Source organism: Peromyscus maniculatus, chromosome 4 (assembly GCF_049852395.1).
Source record: "Peromyscus maniculatus bairdii isolate BWxNUB_F1_BW_parent chromosome 4, HU_Pman_BW_mat_3.1, whole genome shotgun sequence".
Lineage (NCBI taxonomy): Eukaryota > Metazoa > Chordata > Mammalia > Rodentia > Cricetidae > Peromyscus > Peromyscus maniculatus.
In genome coordinates, this window is record NC_134855.1 from 47,557,151 (window position 1) to 47,574,918 (window position 17,768).

Below are 17,768 nucleotides of genomic sequence, written 5' to 3' on the forward strand. Positions count from 1 at the left end.
GTTGCTCAGTTTAGGTTTGCCTCCTGATTAAATTCAGGTTATATATATTTTCCAGGAATATCACAGAAAGATGGTTGGAGGCTTTCATTGTATCTACTCTGATGGTCTGTGACATGTTTGTCCCAGCGTTTGTTCGCTTTGATTACTTACTTAGTAGGGTGCCTGCTGGGCTTCTTCAGCATAAAGTTGTTCTTTTTCTCACTGTAATTAGTAAGATATTTTTGTGAGGACATACCTTGAAGCTGCAAATATTTCTGTGTTCTTATTCAGTTTTCAGTTCACTGACTTATATGATGGGGGTTCATAGTTTCTGTTTTTCTCATAGTGCTCTATTCTGTTTGATGTTCAGATGGTCTCGGTTGGGTGTATTGAATTTGATGCCAGTGAGAGCCCCTTCAAGTTGATTTCTGTGTTTTGCTTCTCCATCATTTCTGAGTACATGCATGCTTATGTCCCTAGTTTCCCTATTCCTTTCCCGGAGTCAGTATTTGTAAGGCTGTCTGATGATTTCTAGTGAGGAAAGTGTTTAGAAAGCAAGAATGGGTGTGGGGCATCCCTTTCTCTCCAGGGTTAACCTAGCAGTAGGAGTGTAGACAGGACACAGATACGTCTGTCTGTGTTTTATAGCTGCATCTGTAACAAGGAGTTCAAATGTACCAAAGAGCTGATTCTAGTTTGGTATTTGGAACTTCAGAAGCTCCTATTGAGATGTTGTTCTTTTCAAAGCTATGCTTCTAAGATTTTAAGTGTTGATTAAAAAACAGTGTAGGAATTAATCTAGGTAGGACACTGTTTACGATGTTTAAAACCTTGGAACTTGTGTGAAACATTGATTTGTGAATTTTGTTTACTCCAGCCAGCTCCTAACCAAGTCACCTTTCACCTGCCACTCCACCGTTACTATGCTATGTTTCTAAGTAAGGTGAGCCTGTCACTGACGGATTCTTTTCTGGATGTTATTTATAATTTCGGGGAGAATATTGAATTACTAACTTTTTGATCATGGATTTCTAGGCTGTGAAATGTCAAGAATTAGACTTGGATTCTCTTTTACCGGATCAGGAGATGTTAATGAAACTAATGGTTCACCCACTCCAAATTCAAGTATGTATTCAGGCTTCTAAAACAGCTTGAATGGGATGGCTTGGTTATCTCATCCTCCTTTAGCTTTAGTTGATGCTGGACATGAAGAATTAAATTCTAATAGAGTAAGTTCTAATCTAATTTTCGATTTTAGTTCCAGTTACTTACAAGATTTTTTTTAGGTTGAAAGTTGAGTTAGGTTGAACTTAAATGTATAGTATATTCATCAACTTTGACCAATTAGATTTGTTTTATGCTTATGTCTTTAAGCATTATGTATGTATATATATTGCAGGGCAGGGGTTGAAAGAAAAATAAGCATTGATTTCTTAAAAAGATTTCAGTGCAGTTATTATAAATGTATCCATAGTGAAAAACTAGCTCGTTTTTAAACTTCAAAGATGAGAGCTGTATAAAATACAGTCATTAGTTTGGATATTTAAAAATAAACCTACATAGTGGAACAGAGGCCAACTTGAGGAGCATAGTGAATTTATGGTCAGCCTGGGCTATATAGTGAGACCCTGTCCTAAAAACAAAAGCAAACAAAACCAACCAAACAAAAAAGGTTTATTTAAACTGAATAATGTTGGACAGAATGCTAAGCTCATACTATGATTAAGTGAAAATATTTGAAATGATTACTTAATACAATATAATTTTATTAAATTTAGATGACCTATTTCTAATTCACTTTTTATTAGGCTAGTCTTGCTGAAATCCACAGCAACATGTGGGTAAGAAATGGTCTGCAAATCAAAGGACAAGCCATGACCTATGTTCAGTCTCATTTCTGCAACTCCATGATTGATCCCGATATTTACTTATTACAGGTGAGTCAGCTCGATAGCCAGATGTTGTACTTTAGAAGTGCCTCGATGTGTGTCTTGATGTAGTCAGGAGGCAGCAGGCAGAAAGCCCAGGCAAACACTGTTTTGAGGGTTTCTGTAGAAAAGGCAAGATAGAATGGAGGAAGGAATTGAAATGGTTCTGGCAGGCTTTGCTGCATAAGGCTGTACCTACTTGTGCTGCATGAAGCCCTAGATTCATTGTGAGCTTGGGAAATACTGCATTTTTATGTGAGTTAGATGAAGTGGGCGGATGCTTGCGTGGGGCTGTGCTCCTAAATGAATTTTCTACTGTTTAGGAATTTAATATCCCCAGCTATCCTTAACATCTTTTACTAGTCCTTGGTGCTTTTTCTGGGTTTGTGTGGCTTACAGCTTATAGAAGAAGATATAGAAAATTTAAAAACATGGCTAGTATAAGAAGCAAACTGAATGTGAGAAATAAAGCTTTCCTCATGTTTTTAAAGGTCTGTGCTTCTCGACTTGACCCAGATTACTTTATATCGTCGGTCTTTGAAAGGTAAGCACAAGATATATATGAGAAAATATCTGGGATTTAACTTAATTTTCTTCTATTCTCTAAAAATGTATTTGCACTATTTCTTCTTATAGGTTTAAGGTGGTGGACTTACTGACCATGGCTTCACAGCACCACAATACAGTACTTGATGTGGAGCATGAGCGGTCGATGCTGGAGGGCGCACTCACCTTCCTTGTGATTCTTCTGAGTCTTCGTTTACACTTAGGTAAACCATAAATCGGGATGTTACCTGCTTTTTCTTTCTCTTTCCCTATTCCTGTTAGTCTCTGGTTTATGGAGGAAGAAAAAGGATGTGCATATATTTAAACATACCTTTAAAATCTGGACATGTACAATTAATACATGGTTTAGAATAATCTTTAAAAAATTCTTTGCTTATAGGAACTACAGTACTAAGGTAGTGAAACTGCAGTTCGATTTGGGCCTTGTAGTTTTTACTCTTTAACTTAAGACATTTCACATTTTGTAGAACATCATAATAAAATATGTGGTGAATTCTTTATAATCCATCTCCATATTGACTAATTCTGTTTTTAATACTTTTAGGAATGTCTGATGATGAGATTCTCAGGGCAGAAATGGTAGCCCAGCTGTGTATGAATGACAGGACGCATAGCTCTTTGCTTGACCTCATATCCTTTAAAGATGCAATTTTGTGCTCATAGTAGAAATTACAGTTATGGATTAAAAATATCTCAATTTTTAAGGATTTTTTTCCCCTTAGATTTGAAAATATGCAGAAAAAGAAAAATCTCAGTTTGCTGAAGGATATGTTCAGGGCAGGTGGTATGCATTTTTGTCACCTTTATTTACTGCCTCTTGGGAAGATTTTCTTAGACTTTAGGTTGACCTCAGGACTGATAGTTCTGGACACATAGGACCCGATCCTCTCAAACAACATTAGGGAGTGGAAGGTGGATATTTTGTAAATGGTACCTATGTCTTTTTATGTAGCCAACCTGGAATTCATAGAGCTTAGAGAGAGTCCTTAAAATTACCACTATTGGGCTTTTAAACATTCCAAAGATTTTTGTTAGAATTGAGTCTTAAAGAATTTTCAGGTTTATGGATTACCCTCTACCTACTGGAAGCATGGTCCTTGGTATAGAACTGATTATTCAGTGGTAGGTTTTTTGAGACAGGGTTTCTCTGTGTAACAGCTCTGGCTGTCCTGGAACTCACTCTGTAGACCAGGCTGGCCTCAAACTCACAGAGATCTGCCTGCCTCTGCCTCCAAGTGCTGGGATTAAATATGTGTGTGCCGCCACTGCCCCGCTCTTTCTGGGTTTCTGAAGAGTGCAGCATATGCATTGATGAAAATGGAGATAATTAAAATTGTTTTCCTTTCATTTAATGGAGTTTGACAATTTTTTTTGGGGGGGGGAGTATACTTAGGACTACTTCATCATATAGTTTATTAACTGGATCCTAGATTTAAATGATTGAAAAAGACAACTCAATAAAGTTAATACTGACTTATTATGTGGCCCTCTTGTGGCCAACTTTATACATTACTGCCAGTCATTTTCTATTTTGGTAAAATGAATTAGAAATGAGTAATTTGCAGACTTTGAAGCTTGTTCTAGTCGTTAATATTGTTTTTTTCTTGACACATACATCATATCCCAGAAAATCCCAACCCAAAAAGTGGCATTATTCCTGGAAGTTACAGCTTTGAATCAGTTTTATCTGCTGTAGCTGATTTTAAGGCTCCTGTTTTTGAACCTGGAGGCTCTATGCAACAGGGCATGTATACTCCCAAAGGTATGTTTTACAAATGTAAATGTATACTTTCATGTGTACACTGAAAGAAAATGCTTATCTGTGTATTTATTTATTTAGTGTGCATGTGTGTTTGTTTGGGTATGCATATCCCGGAGCCAGAAGTCACCTTTGAATGTATTGTTCATTCCTCAGATGCTATCCACCTTGTTCTTTGCAACAGTTCTTTCATTAAAACTAGAACATGTTTAATAGGCAAATTGTTGGCCAAACAGCCGCAGAGATTTGCCTGACTCCACCTCTCGGCTCTGGGATTCTAAGTGCATGTCCCCATGCCTTTTCCTGTGTGTTCTTGGATGAGACTCAGGTCCTGTCCTCTAAAACAAGTGCTCTACTAACCTTACCCTACATTTTATTATTATTGTTATTATTATTTATTTATTTTCATTTTTTGTTTTTTTAGACAAGGTTTCTTTGTGTAGCTCTGACAGTCTTGGAACTCACACTATAGACCAGGCTGGCCTAGAACTCATAGAGATCCTCCTGCCTCTGCCTCCCAAGTGCTGGGATTAAAGACATGTGCTACCACTGCCTGGCTTGTGACATATTTTTTAATTTTTATAACAATTTTATGAGTGTTTGCCTGCCATGTATATATGTGTACCATATATGTGTGCCAGGTACCCTCAGAGGTCAGAAGAGGGCATAAAATCTTCTGGAACTAGAGTTATAAGTGTCTGTGAGTAATCATGTGGGTGTTAGGAATTGAACCCCAGGCCCTCTGGAAGAGCTATCTAGCTTTTTAGGCCACCTTTTAGACATTTGCCCCATCTAAAATCATCTGTAAGATTACATCCTTAAGATCTTACTGTTTTTCCCCCCAGTGAGTTTTTTTTTTTAACATTACTTTATCCTAACATGATTATTAATAAGGTGATGAGTTTTATTTGTATCTTATAGTTACATATTAAATCTGAAAATTACATGTTGAAAATAAATGATATAAGTATTAAAAGAAAATGGTATATATACACTTAATACTTAGAACCATCCTATGCATCACCAATTGTATACACAGTACATAGGATAGTGACTCTTAATTGTACAGAAGGGAAGGAGAACTATGATTAATTTTTAGTTTAGGGGTAGAAAACCACAATTTATAAAGTGACCTTGCAAATCAGCTGATCGGTACAGTTTTAATTTAGTTTGCATAATTTTATAGTTGAATCATTTAAAAGGTATTTACTCTTTCTAATATACACCTTACCAAGAAAATAAGAAAAAAAAATACTTAAATCCAACAACAATGATCTAAACTTTATAGTGGGGCATTGTTACATTATAAACCTTTTGCTTGCTGAGGCTTGTAGAACCCAAGAGGACATTCCTAAGGTTTAAATTATGGCTTTTAACTTAGTAAAAGTAATCACAGCTTCAAGCTCTTGTTAAGGCAAATTAATTAAGTTTAACTTCCAATTTTGAATTTAAAATGTTCTCAATGAATATAATAAGTAATTTGAGTTTGGTTTATTCTTAAGTCAACTTTCTGTTTCTGCTTCCTTTTGTCTAATAGCTGAAGTCTGGGATCAGGAGTTTGACCCGGTCATGGTCATTCTTCGAACAGTTTACCGCAGAGATGTGCAGTCCGCAATGGACAGATACACAGCATTGTAAGTCTGACAAGTTGATTAATATTATTATGGAATAATTTGTGTTTCTATAGAAAAGTTTCAATTGTAACACATAAAATGCCTCATTAAAATGTATTTAAGAGAAAATACCATCTGAAGATTTTAAAAAAACAGTTTAGCTGAGATTTATTTTCTCAAAGTCCTTATAAAAATTAGCTATAAAGCTGGACGTAGTAAGTCATGCCTGTAATACCAGCATTCCAGAAGGATCTTGAGTTCAAGGCCAGCCTGGGCTGTACAGTGATAGCTTGTCCCCCAAAATAAAACAACAAACAAAATTTGATGTTTACTTAGTTAAGTAACTTTTTATAAAACATGATTTCTAAGTTAAAAAAGAAAAACCTAGTTACTATTTGATCAATCAAATTTGAAGTTTGATTTTGTGTTGCTCTACTTTTGAACCAGTAGAGGAGACACAGGTATAAAAATAAAATAGTGTGACATTGGAAATAGTGGGTATCTACAGAAAGTATGAAGATATTGCCGTGCTTGACAGTTGAGTAACTAGTCAAAGCAAAGTGAATTTTACTGATTTATATGCAAAAATATTATAAAACATTGATTACAGAAAAAAAATTTGGCTGTGTGGTGGTGGTGCATGCCTTTAATTCCAGCGCTCAGGAGGCAGAGCCAGGTGGATCTCTCCAAGTTTGAGGCGAGCCTGGTCTACAGAGCAAGTTCCAGGACTACACAGAGAAACTCTGTCTTGAAAAAAAAAAATTGCTCTTGAGAAAGTCTTTATTCAGATAATATTCAAATAACTGTTAGTGTATAATTATAGATGTGAGGTGTAATTGAAACTTTCCTTCTGCCAAGATTTTTACTAGATAAATGTTCACTTTAGCCTCCATCATAGGCAATACTTGAAAAAAAAAAACAAACTTAACCCAAACAAAACAAAATTCCCTGAAACAGTAAAAACCAAACTTAACTCAGCCATCAACATCTTTCTGCCTTCCTCTAGAATCTTGGAGGAGAAAATTTGAGGTTTTCATGTCTCTGTTTACTTGGCCACCTCCTTTTGCATATTTTACATCCTTTTGTTCCAATTTGTTTGCTCGTGGGCATTTATTTACTTAGCTCCTTGAGGGAAGATGTTTTTGCTTCTATATTTCTTACATATCTCAGGATCTATGGCAGCTCAATACTGTCTCCTAGTAGACATTCATCTAGTAAGTATTTGTTGGATAAGTAAAATTGAATAGTTCATGTTGAAAAATTGGAACATGCCAGGCATGATTGCACACAACCTTAATCCTATCACTCAGGAGTCTGAGGAAGGCAGATCTCTGTGAGTTTAAGGCCAGCCTTGTCTACATAGCCAGTTCAAGGGCAGCCAGGACTATATGGGATTCTGTCTCAAAGAACAAGCAAACCAAATCAAAACAGAAAGAAAGAAATTGAAAGGAAAGCCGGGTGGTGGTGGTGGTGGTGGTGGTGCATGCTTTTAATCCCAGCACTTGGGAGGCAGAGGCAGGCAAACCTCAGTAAGTTTCACGACAGCCTGATCTACAAAGCAAGTTCCATGATAGCCAAGACTGTTACACAGAGAACCTTGTCTCAAAAAAAACCAAAAAAAGAAATTGAAAGATGTAAAATTGATGAGAGGAAACATTTGCTTGGAAAAATCTACAAGTTGACTTGATAAGTACTATTGTTTTAAGTTTTTTTATGATTTTTTGAGTGGTTATGGTTGTTAGTCATTTTGAATATATAAGAAGTAAGTATATAAATAAATTCAATAGCCTCTATTACTTTGTAACTAATAGGAATTAATACTATGATTGGGCTGAAAAAAATTTAAAGCTTTGAAAGATCTATTAATTATAGATTATTAATTTTCACATTGGGGCTGGAGAGATGGCTCAGTAGTTAAAAGCACTGGATGTTCTTCCAGAGGACCTGGGTTTAATCCCAGCACCCATATGGCAGTTCACAACTGTCTGTAACTCCAGTTCCAGTGGAACTGACACTCTAATACAGATGTACATGCAGACAAGACACCAATGGACATAAAATAAGAATAAATAAATTTTTAAAAATTATTTCACAAACAATTTGGAAGGGAGAAATTTTATTTTATACTATGTATCTATTATCACATGCTGGGTACTGTGATAGGAAAATAGTTATCTCTGTACTTTTTCTTTTTTTTTTTTTGAGACAGGGTCTTACTATGTAGAACAAGTTGACCTAAAAATCAGAGATCCTTACCTCCAGAGTGCTGGGGTTAAAGGAATACATCATCAGGCCAACTTTTCATATAATTCTGAGCAGTTTATTTCTTTTTTTAGAGCAAAAGTTCTCAACTAGGCATAGTCTTGTCTTCCAGGGAGTTTGGCTTTCCCTAAAGACAGTTAGAGTTGCTGCTGACACCTGATCTCTACAGCCTGATTATCTTGACTCTGGTGTCATGGTTACAAGTGCAGAGAAACCTGTTGGCACAAACTGACTTAGAACTTTGGAGGAATAATGTGTCTTCTAATCAATGTTCTGTCATTAGCTGTTTAGGTCTAAGGGATTTTTTATTGATAACTACTTTGTACAATCAAATAAAATCATATTTCCAAAGCTGTTTTTAAACAATTATTTTTTTTCTTTCCTATTTTATTCTTTGTCTTTCCACATTCCTCCATTTGCCTTTTTAGTTCCTGTCCCCACCCTCCATGTGAGTGTGTAGATGTGCTCACCCATGTAGGTATATCTGGAGGTCAGAGGTTGACATGAAGTTGTTTTCCTTAGTCATTTCTCCAGCTTGGTTTTTGAGATAGGATCTCTCACTGAACTTAGAGCTGACTGTTTTGTTGCCCAGTGAACCCTTCCTGTTATGAATTTGCACAAGTAGGCAACCCCCAGCTGGCCTGGCCAGGATATCACCCGAGTGAGGGAAAACATGCTGAGCAGACTCAGCAGGGCCGGCGACACGTGGAAAGTCACTCACACCCAGGCACTGCATCCAAGTGGAGAGTTTATTATAATAGAGAAGTGAAGAGAAAGATAGGAAAGAGAGACAAGGAAGAAGGAGGAGAGAAAGCGGAGGTGTGCGCACCTCGTGGGAATGGAGTGGGGGGAAGGGGAGGGATTTTTCTTTTACTTCAGGATGCAGGGCAGCCCCAAGGGGTGGAATTTCAAGTGGGAGGGGACAGAATATGAACCCCTGGGATCTGCCTGTCTCTGTCTCCTAGTGCTAGAGTTCCAAGAATGTCCCAGCGCTCCTGGCTTGTATGTGGGTTCTCATGTTTATCCAACATGTGCTTTACCCATTGAGACCTCCTGTGCACACGCTCATAGTACGACTCATTTTGATGCTGTGTTAATGATGTTTATTTTAACCCCCTCTCCCCTCCCCCCAAGTATCTCTCACCCCTGAGATATGTTACCTATTTTTCCATATCTAGCTTTCAGGTCATGGGCATTCCTCAGGTTCTGATGATTCTGGATGTGTGTGAATAAGAGTTTTCACAGACTGTGTTGTAGGTAGGTTTGTTAAGAAGCCTTATGTTTGGTTGTTTAGGTTAGCCTTCTCGGAGAAGTTGCTTCAATATTGCCCCAAAGGTAATGGTCTTGCTCTCATTAGTTTGTGAACCAATGGGAGGGAGACAAGGTGTGGTGGTTTGAAAGAAAATGGTGCTCAAAGTGAATGGCACTATTAGGAGGTGTGGCCTTGGAGGAAGTATGTCATCATGAGGGCGGGCTTTGAGGTTTTTTTGCTCAAGCTTCCCTCTGTGATATTCAGTCAACTTCCTGTTGCCTTTGAGTCAAGATGTAGCACTCCCAGCTCCAGCACCATGTCTATCTGCATGTCACCACCATCCCTGCCTTGATGATAATGGACTGAACCTCTGAAATTGTAAGCGAGCCTCCTCAATGAAATGTTTTCATCTATAACAGTTGCTGTGGTCATGGTGTCTTTTCATAGCAATAAAAACCCAAATTAAGACACAAGACTTAGTGGCTTTGAATCAAATTCAAATCTTAACTTTAATATTCTGTCTTCATACCTTTTACTGTGCTTGGTGTTTTATCCTCAGTAGAGAGGAATCCTTCCAGCAGAATTCTTTTGCAGTGGTGAGGGAAAAATTCCATCCTTATTTATTTTAGCTTTTACTGTCTTGCCTGTTATTATTGATATAGCAGATACTAGTAGTGTCATTGTGTATTTAAAATTTCTAATTAAAAATTTATTATATATGTGCGTCTGATGTCTGTGGAGATGTGTGCATACCATGAAGTGTGGAGATCAGAGGACAACTTTGTAAGTTGGTTCTCTCTTTCCATCTTTATATGGGTTACAGGGATGGAACTCAGGTCACTAGACCTGTGTGGTAGTGCTTTTACTTACTGAGCTATCTTGTCAGTCTCTACTTCACAAAATTATTTTGCTTTTAGTTATGTGGATGTGTGGGGGTATGTGCACTTGAGAGATGTTGAGTCCCCTAGGGCTGGAGTTATAGGTGGTTCTGAACACCTGATGTGGGTGCTGGGAAACAAACTCTGGTCTCATTAACTTCTGGGCCTTCTCTCCAGCTCTTATTGTCTCGCTTTTGGATAGACTTTAAGAATTGTTTTGTTTCGTTTTTAAAAAGATTTATTTATTTTTATTGTATGTGTATGTGCATGAGTGTTTGCCTGCATGTATGTAAGTGTACTTCATGTATGCCTGGATTCTGTGAATGCCAGAAGAAGGTGCTGGATCTCCTGGTAAGCTGCCATGTGGGTGCTGGGAATTGAACCCAGGTTATCTGTAAGAGCAGCCAGTGCACTTGAGTGCAGATGCCCTTGGAGGCCAGAAGAGGATGTCACATCCTCTGGAGCTCAGGCAGTTGTAAGCCACTGGACATGGGTGCTGGAAAACAAACTCTCCACAAGAGCAGCACTCACTCTTAACCATGGACCATCTTTCCAGTCCCCTTTTGTTGACTCCTAAAGAGTCTCTATATATTTCTGATACTAGACTTAGCAGATACATGATTTGCAGTTATTTCTTAGTCTCCTGTAAATTGAGTTTCCACTTAGTTGAGAGGTTTTTTTTTTTTTTTTTTAATTTTGATGAGTTCTATTATATTGTTTTTCTTTTGCTCCTGAGGCTTTATTTTAATGTCATAACTCTTGCTTGATCCAAGATTACAAAGATTTAAACCTGAGCTGGAGAGATGGCTCAGTGATTAAGAGCACTGGCTGCTCTTCCAGAGAACTCAGTTCAGTTCCCAGGAACTACATAGTGGCTCACAACCATCCATAATGAGATCTGGTGCCCTCTTTTGGCATGCAGGCATACATGCAGACAGAATACTGTATACATAATAAATCCTTTTTTAAAAAAGATTTAAACCTATGCTTTCCTCTAAGAATTTTATAGTTTTGACTTTTACATTGAGTCTTTGATCTGGTTTGTGTTAACTTTTATGTGTGCTGTGAGATAGTAGTCCAAGTTTTTGCAAACTTTTGAAATTTATTTCTTGTGTGTGTGTAGGGGTCACATTTGCATGTATGGAAGTCAGAAAACAACCTTGTGTAGTTGTTTTTTTTTCTTCTGCCTTCACCTGGGGTCTGGGGAATGCACTCTGGTCTTCAGATTTGACAATAAGTGGCTTTACCTGCTGAGCCATAACTGAACCCTGTGGTGATATTTTATTTGTATATTAATAAATAAAGTTTGCCTGGTGATCAAAGGAAATAGAAAGTCAGTTTAAGTAAACACAAAAGTCAGGCAGTGATAGCATATGCCCTTAATCCTATCACTTAGCATGCAGGGTCTCTGTGTGTTCAAGCCCACACTAGGGAACAGAGCCAAGCGTGGTAACACACGCTTTATCCCAGTACCCACCATAGAGACCTAGAGATCTGTACAGACAGGCAGTGACAAGGAAGTGAGGTAGCTGGGCTAAGAGCCAATGAGAGGGCAGAACAGCAGGGCAATAAGAGCTCAGCCAGCTCAGTCAGTAAAGCATGGGGCTCTTAATCCCTGGGTTGTGGGTTTGTGCCCTACGTTAGGCGCCATTTTCTGTGTCACACCCGGTGTGCGGTCAGAACAAATCTCTCTCACCCACTGGTCCTGCAGCTGCTCGGACCCAAATAAACACACAGAGGCTTATATTAATTAAAATTGCTCGGCTGTTAGCTCAGGCTTACTATTGACTAGCTCTTACACTTAAACTCAGCCCATTTCTGTTAATCTGTGTGTCGCCACATGTTCTGTGGCTTTACCTGTGTGCCACTACATGCTGCTCCCTGGTGGCAGGCTGGCATCTCCTCACTTAGCCTTTCTCTTCCCAGAATTCTCCTTTTCTGCTTATCCCACCTGTACTTCCTGCCTGGCTACTTGCCAATCAGCATTTTATTAAACCAGTGTACAAAAGCATTATCCCACATCAGGACTCAGAACTAACTTTTGATTTTCTTGTTTCTTTTCTTTCCATTTTTTCTATTTCATTCTTTTTCCTTTTATCATCATCTCTTTTCAGCTAGTGTGGCTTTTCTTTGTTATCCTTTCTTGTATATTTAGTTTTGATTTTTAAAAAATATGTGCTAAGACCATAAGTTTTCTTCCCAAGTATTGTTTGGTTTCAGCTCACTTTTTTTTTTTTAGTTTATATTATTTATACTTTAAATTCTAAATATTTTCTGTTAAGATTTTTAACAAACCTTTGATTTTTTAATTTAACAATATTTAAAAATGTCTGCATGTGTGTAGTTTTGGATTTTATATTTAAGTTAGTTTTAGTTTTATTTATTGTATGACAAGTGATTATAGTCTATTTGTTGGCTTGGTAATTTTTGAAATTTGCTGTGTAATGTTTAGCTTTTTTAAAATTTAAATTCTTAATCACTACTTGTCTTACTACCTTAAGACTGAACTGGTCTCTCACTGAACTGGAAGCTCTTGGTTTCAGCTAGGCTGGAGCTTGATAAGGAGCCCTGAGGATCCCCCCTTTTTCACCCCCAGTGCTTTGGTTACAGGCAGACACAGCCATGTCTGGCTTTTATGGGTGCTGGGTATTCAAACTCAGTTCATCATGCTTGAAGAAAAGACATTATTTCTTATTTAGCCCTGTTCCTTAAATTAGTTTAGTCTGAATGTGGGCGCAGGCTGGTACATGCTAGGTGCTTGTGTGCTTCTACCCACCAAACCATCTTGCTCCCTGCACCTCCATTTCTTTCTTTCTTAAATATAGGGTTTCAGATAGCTTAAGCTAGCTTCAAACTCACCATAAGCTGAGGATGATCTTGACCTTCTGATCCTCCTGCCTCCATCCCACAAGTGCCTGGGGAACAAGTGTGCTTCTCTGTGCCCGGCTCTATGTGTTCCTGAGGGTTGAACAGGGCATCCTGCATTTTTTGACAACTTTTTATAAATCTTCTGAGCACAGTTTGTATAAATGTATTAAGTTCACCTAATTGTCGTGTGTTATAGACCTGGGCTTTTTAATAGTTTTGTTAAGACTCTTCCTTCTTTTCCCCTTGAGCTCTGAGCAACATGGGTCTATAAACTTTTCTATGTAATTTTCTCGAATTTTGCTTATTGTGCTTTGAGCTTGTGATTATTTTTGTAAAGGATTGTAATTACTGTCTTCCCGCTCTTCTGTTCAGATACAGATAAACTTACTTCTTCTTGCAAGTTATTCTCCTCATTTAGATGAGACACTTTCTAGATCTCAGCAGTAGAGGGAATCTTTTTTCCATGTCTGGGAATTTCCAGTCTGCTCCAAGACTGCATTTGTTTAGTGTGTGTGCATGTGCATACACAGGCACACATGTTGCCCCTGGTGAGGAGGTCAGAGGACAACTTGTAGGACTCAGTTTTCTTCTTCTACTATCTGAGGTCAGCAGATTGAACTTTGGTCATTAGACTTGATGACAAGGGCCTTTACCTTGTAAGCCATCTCAGTAGCCCTCAAAGACTTCAAGACTGTCACCACAGTATTAGTGACTTGGTAATCCTGTTCCTCCCGACACCTCTAGTACACTTTCTCTTTTAGGGCTCAGTATGGGATCAGAAGACTGTGCTTCTTCTCATCTGCTTTCCCGTTGTTAGTAGTGGGAATGCTTTCGGATTACTGATTTTGTCAAGTGTTAGGAGAGGAAATTACTTTGCTGAATATTTTACTGTGGTCTTTTTAAAAAGTATTTTTAAATTCATCTTTCTAGTTTTTAGCCTAGCTTTTTTTTTTAAACTAATTTTTTGTTGTTGTTGTTGTTTTTTTTCGAGACAGGGTTTCTCTGTGTAGCTTTGCGCCTTTCCTGGAACTCGCTTTGGAGACCAGGCTGGCCTCGAACTCACAGAGATCCGCCTGCCTCTGCCTCCCGAGTGCTGGGATTAAAGGCGTGCGCCACCACCGCCCGGCTTTAAACTAATTTTTATCCAATAGGAAAGGAAAAAATAATGTTCATTGTATAGTGAATAAATGTCTGGCATTTTAAAACATTTATGATCAATTAGTAATGTTTAGAAAATGTGACAGAAATTGATGCCTATAAATCAGTTTATACAGTAGTTTAAATTTGAGTCTATCATGTATTTTTGATTTTGTTTTTTTTTTCTTGCAGTTTAAAACAGAGTGGAAAATTCCCTGGCAATCCCTGGCCTCCTTATAAGAAAAGGACATCACTCCACCCCAGCTATAAAGGTCTCATGAGACTTCTGCACTGTAAAACTTTACACATTGTGCTATTCACTCTGCTTTACAAGGTATAGTAGTAGTTTAATTAGAATGACTTAGATTGTAATTTATTTTCATAATTTTCAAGTCAAAATGCTAAATGATAATATTTATTTGAAAGTACCACTTATAAAGCAACATGTGTTTATGAATTTTTTTAATGTGTGAGGATAAGTTATGCTTACATGTATTTGAATTCCAAATTGAAAAAGTATGAAGTAGTTATACTTCTCTGTGGAAAATGTTTGTTTCCTTCCGCTTCAGACTGTAGTATTGGTTATAGCTTCTCTAGAATGAGAAGTATTGTAGCTATAGGAATTATGTAGTAGACTGAGTGAGCCTCTGGCATGACAAACAGTGCTGTGGGAGCCAGTGACCTTACTTCAGAGTGGTTTTCTGTGCCTTTTACCTCTTGGAGAGAACTTGACAAAGAAGAATGTGTATGTGGGTTCTTTAGAAACTTGGAACATCTTCCATTTTCTGTTACCCATAATTTGTTTCATTTTGGGGGTGTTCTGTCACAAAACTGATTTATCTCATTGTATTCTAAAAGTTGCATTAAATATACTATGGAGAGAGAGACAGAGACAGAGATAGACAGAGAGAAACACACACACACAGAGAATATATGGGTATGTATGTTTGTACACACACACACACACACACACATACACACATCAAATCTGGGATTTTTAATTTAAACTGTATAAGAGATAAAAGATCAGATAATCATATCTGTAGAATATTGCTTAAATAAATAAGCATTTATAAAATTATAGGCATAGGTGTTATATAATTAGAAATAAAGAAAATGTATATTTTTTTCTTCATTTGAAAAATTAAAAAAAGAAACCTAAGCATACTCTGTATATAGATCTCCGTTGACTGTGTACAGATAATTTTTAATGTTTTAAGAAAGCATGCATTAATTAGTTAAGTAGAACTTTCAGGGCTAGTGTTTGCTGCATAATGAAACAGTGCTTTTAGATTTCTATACATGTCTTTCCAGTATCACCCATTGCCATTTTTTTTCATTTTACTTATAAAAGTTAGAAGTTATTTTTGGCTAAGATTTTAGATCAGTGCCTTCAAAAATCAAAAGGATTATTCAGAAAAAATGATTTAAAGTACCCTTTTTCCATTAAAATACGTAAACTATGCTTTTATATTGGCAAACAGTTTGTGTTGAGTGTTTGTTGGGTTCCCCAGAGCAGGCTCCCTCTGTTACTGAGTTGATACCACAGATATTTAGTGTGTCAGGAAGTTCTGTGTTATTCCCAGTTTTTAATGCAAGAATGGAGTTTTAGAGGTTAGATAACTAGTTCAAATGATGACCTGAGTACTGTTTCCAATAATAATTAAGAATTTATGATAAATGAAGGAAGCCTTACTGAAAATCTCTTTCAAGTTACTCCTTTTTAATTTTTAAAATTTGCTTAATATAGCAGAGTGGGTGTTTTTTTTTTTTTTGGTTTTTGTTTTTTTAAATCAGAGATGAAGGATCAGGGTTTTGGTTGTTTCAAGACTCTCATGACGAATTTTTTGAAATTCCAAATTTGTTTAGAATAGCTTTTCTGACGCACTGTAGTTGTCGGCACTGCCAAGCCAGCTTTGCAGAAGTTACTTGTAGCAAGCGCCATCACTCCTTGCCATGTGTGATCCTAAAGAACACGATGACACTTCCAGGGAAGGGCTTCCGTTTTTTCTTCAGGATCTTTAGCTTTTATTTTTCTCAATTAAATATCTAGTACCACTGGATTTCAATTCAAAATTTCTTTGGATTTAGATAGTAATGATAAGTTATTATTGAAAGGAGACAGAAATGGCAGGCGTTGGCCTGGGCGGCTGAGAGCTGTGTGTTGTGCTGTTTAGACAACTGAGTCTGATGTGAGCATTGGTTTCCCTCCATGATGTGATGGGTCAGAAAGGGTGACCTTAGCAGCTCCTGCCTTCAGGCTCCTCCGTGGCTCTTTCTAGTCTTCATACTCTTGGCACCTACTGTTTGTTAGACACCAGCTGCTAGGCACTGTTGTAAGCAAATGGCAGATGCTAAGGGAAGCCAACATCAGATAATTCTGGACTTGTTTTTTGCCTTTAGACATGGGAACATTAAGACCAAAGATTGTTGCTGCAGGTCAAGTGGGTGTAAACAGACTAAGAGTGAGGTTTTACAAGAGAAAATGGAGACACCCTCCTAGCTGCCAAGTAGTAGGAAGTCAGTCAGTGAACGTATGCATTCTTTAGTTACAAAGAATTGGACTGTTCCTGTGAGGCTCAGCTTAGCTGACCATCGTTTTCAGCTCACAGGGCCCCTGTCTTGTTGAACCCTTTCTTCTGTCCCTTCCCTCATGTGTCACACGCCTATTTATAATGAGGACAAATGACAGCTGCTGTTCCATCTTGTTCCTGTAGTAGTTTAGGTATCTCCCAATCACTGGTCTATTATAGCCCTGAAATCCTGTATAAGATAAGGCTAGAGTTGTATGATCTATGTATAAGGTCAGGTTCATTGCATTTCCCTTTTCCCATTCTTACCATGTCAACCATACATTGGCTTACATATTTATATAGTCACACTCAATATTTAGAGACCCAGAATTTTAAAGACAGAATCAATGCTAATATTTCATATTGTGTTCTAGCTGTTAGCCAACTGCAGTTGCATTTAAATAAGTGATCCTGGTTAGCTAACTCATGTATTTGGCACCCTTGTCTTCCGGAAAGTATCAGGAGATTAGGATGTAAAATATTCTTGGTAAATTATTTTAGTAAATACTGCTATATTTACATTAGTGACTTTTGTGGACTGTTAAATGTGGTACTCTTTAGGAAGTCATCAAACTGCTACTTCTAGATATTACATAATATTCCTTTATAGGGGCTAGAAAGATGGCTCAGTGGTTAAGATCACATGTGCTTTTGCAGAGGACCCGAGTTCAGTTTCCAGCACCCGCATTATGCAGCTCATAACCACCTGTAACTCCAGATTTGGGGAATTATGAGATTGTCTGATTATGATAATGTCTGCAGTTACCTGCACACACACCCCATACACATAATTAAAAATAAATCTAACAAGAGTTCTGTATAATCTTCAAAGGAAACCTAGTTTTGTTTAGTTTGTATTTTCACTAAGATTTGCATTTATATATCTGATAATAGTTTTGTTCATAATAATGTTTTTGTATCTTTAATTGCAATATATATTGTGAAAAAATTA

General features: G+C 37.4%; 1 protein-coding gene across 6 annotated transcripts in view; it reads left to right on the forward strand.

Moving 5' to 3' along the window:
• Ubr3 (ubiquitin protein ligase E3 component n-recognin 3) overlaps positions 1-17,768 on the forward strand; it is a 141,206-nt gene that overhangs the window by 58,129 nt on the left and 65,309 nt on the right. For all 6 annotated transcript variants that reach the window (XM_076569615.1, XM_015988732.3, XM_076569616.1 and 3 more), the window contains exons 12-20: positions 857-922; positions 1,015-1,104; positions 1,788-1,916; positions 2,399-2,451; positions 2,544-2,677; positions 3,019-3,104; positions 4,095-4,236; positions 5,771-5,867; positions 14,436-14,577. In XM_076569615.1, the coding sequence (XP_076425730.1) occupies positions 857-922; positions 1,015-1,104; positions 1,788-1,916; positions 2,399-2,451; positions 2,544-2,677; positions 3,019-3,104; positions 4,095-4,236; positions 5,771-5,867; positions 14,436-14,577 (939 nt within the window). The remainder of the gene's footprint in view (positions 1-856; positions 923-1,014; positions 1,105-1,787; positions 1,917-2,398; positions 2,452-2,543; positions 2,678-3,018; positions 3,105-4,094; positions 4,237-5,770; positions 5,868-14,435; positions 14,578-17,768) is intronic.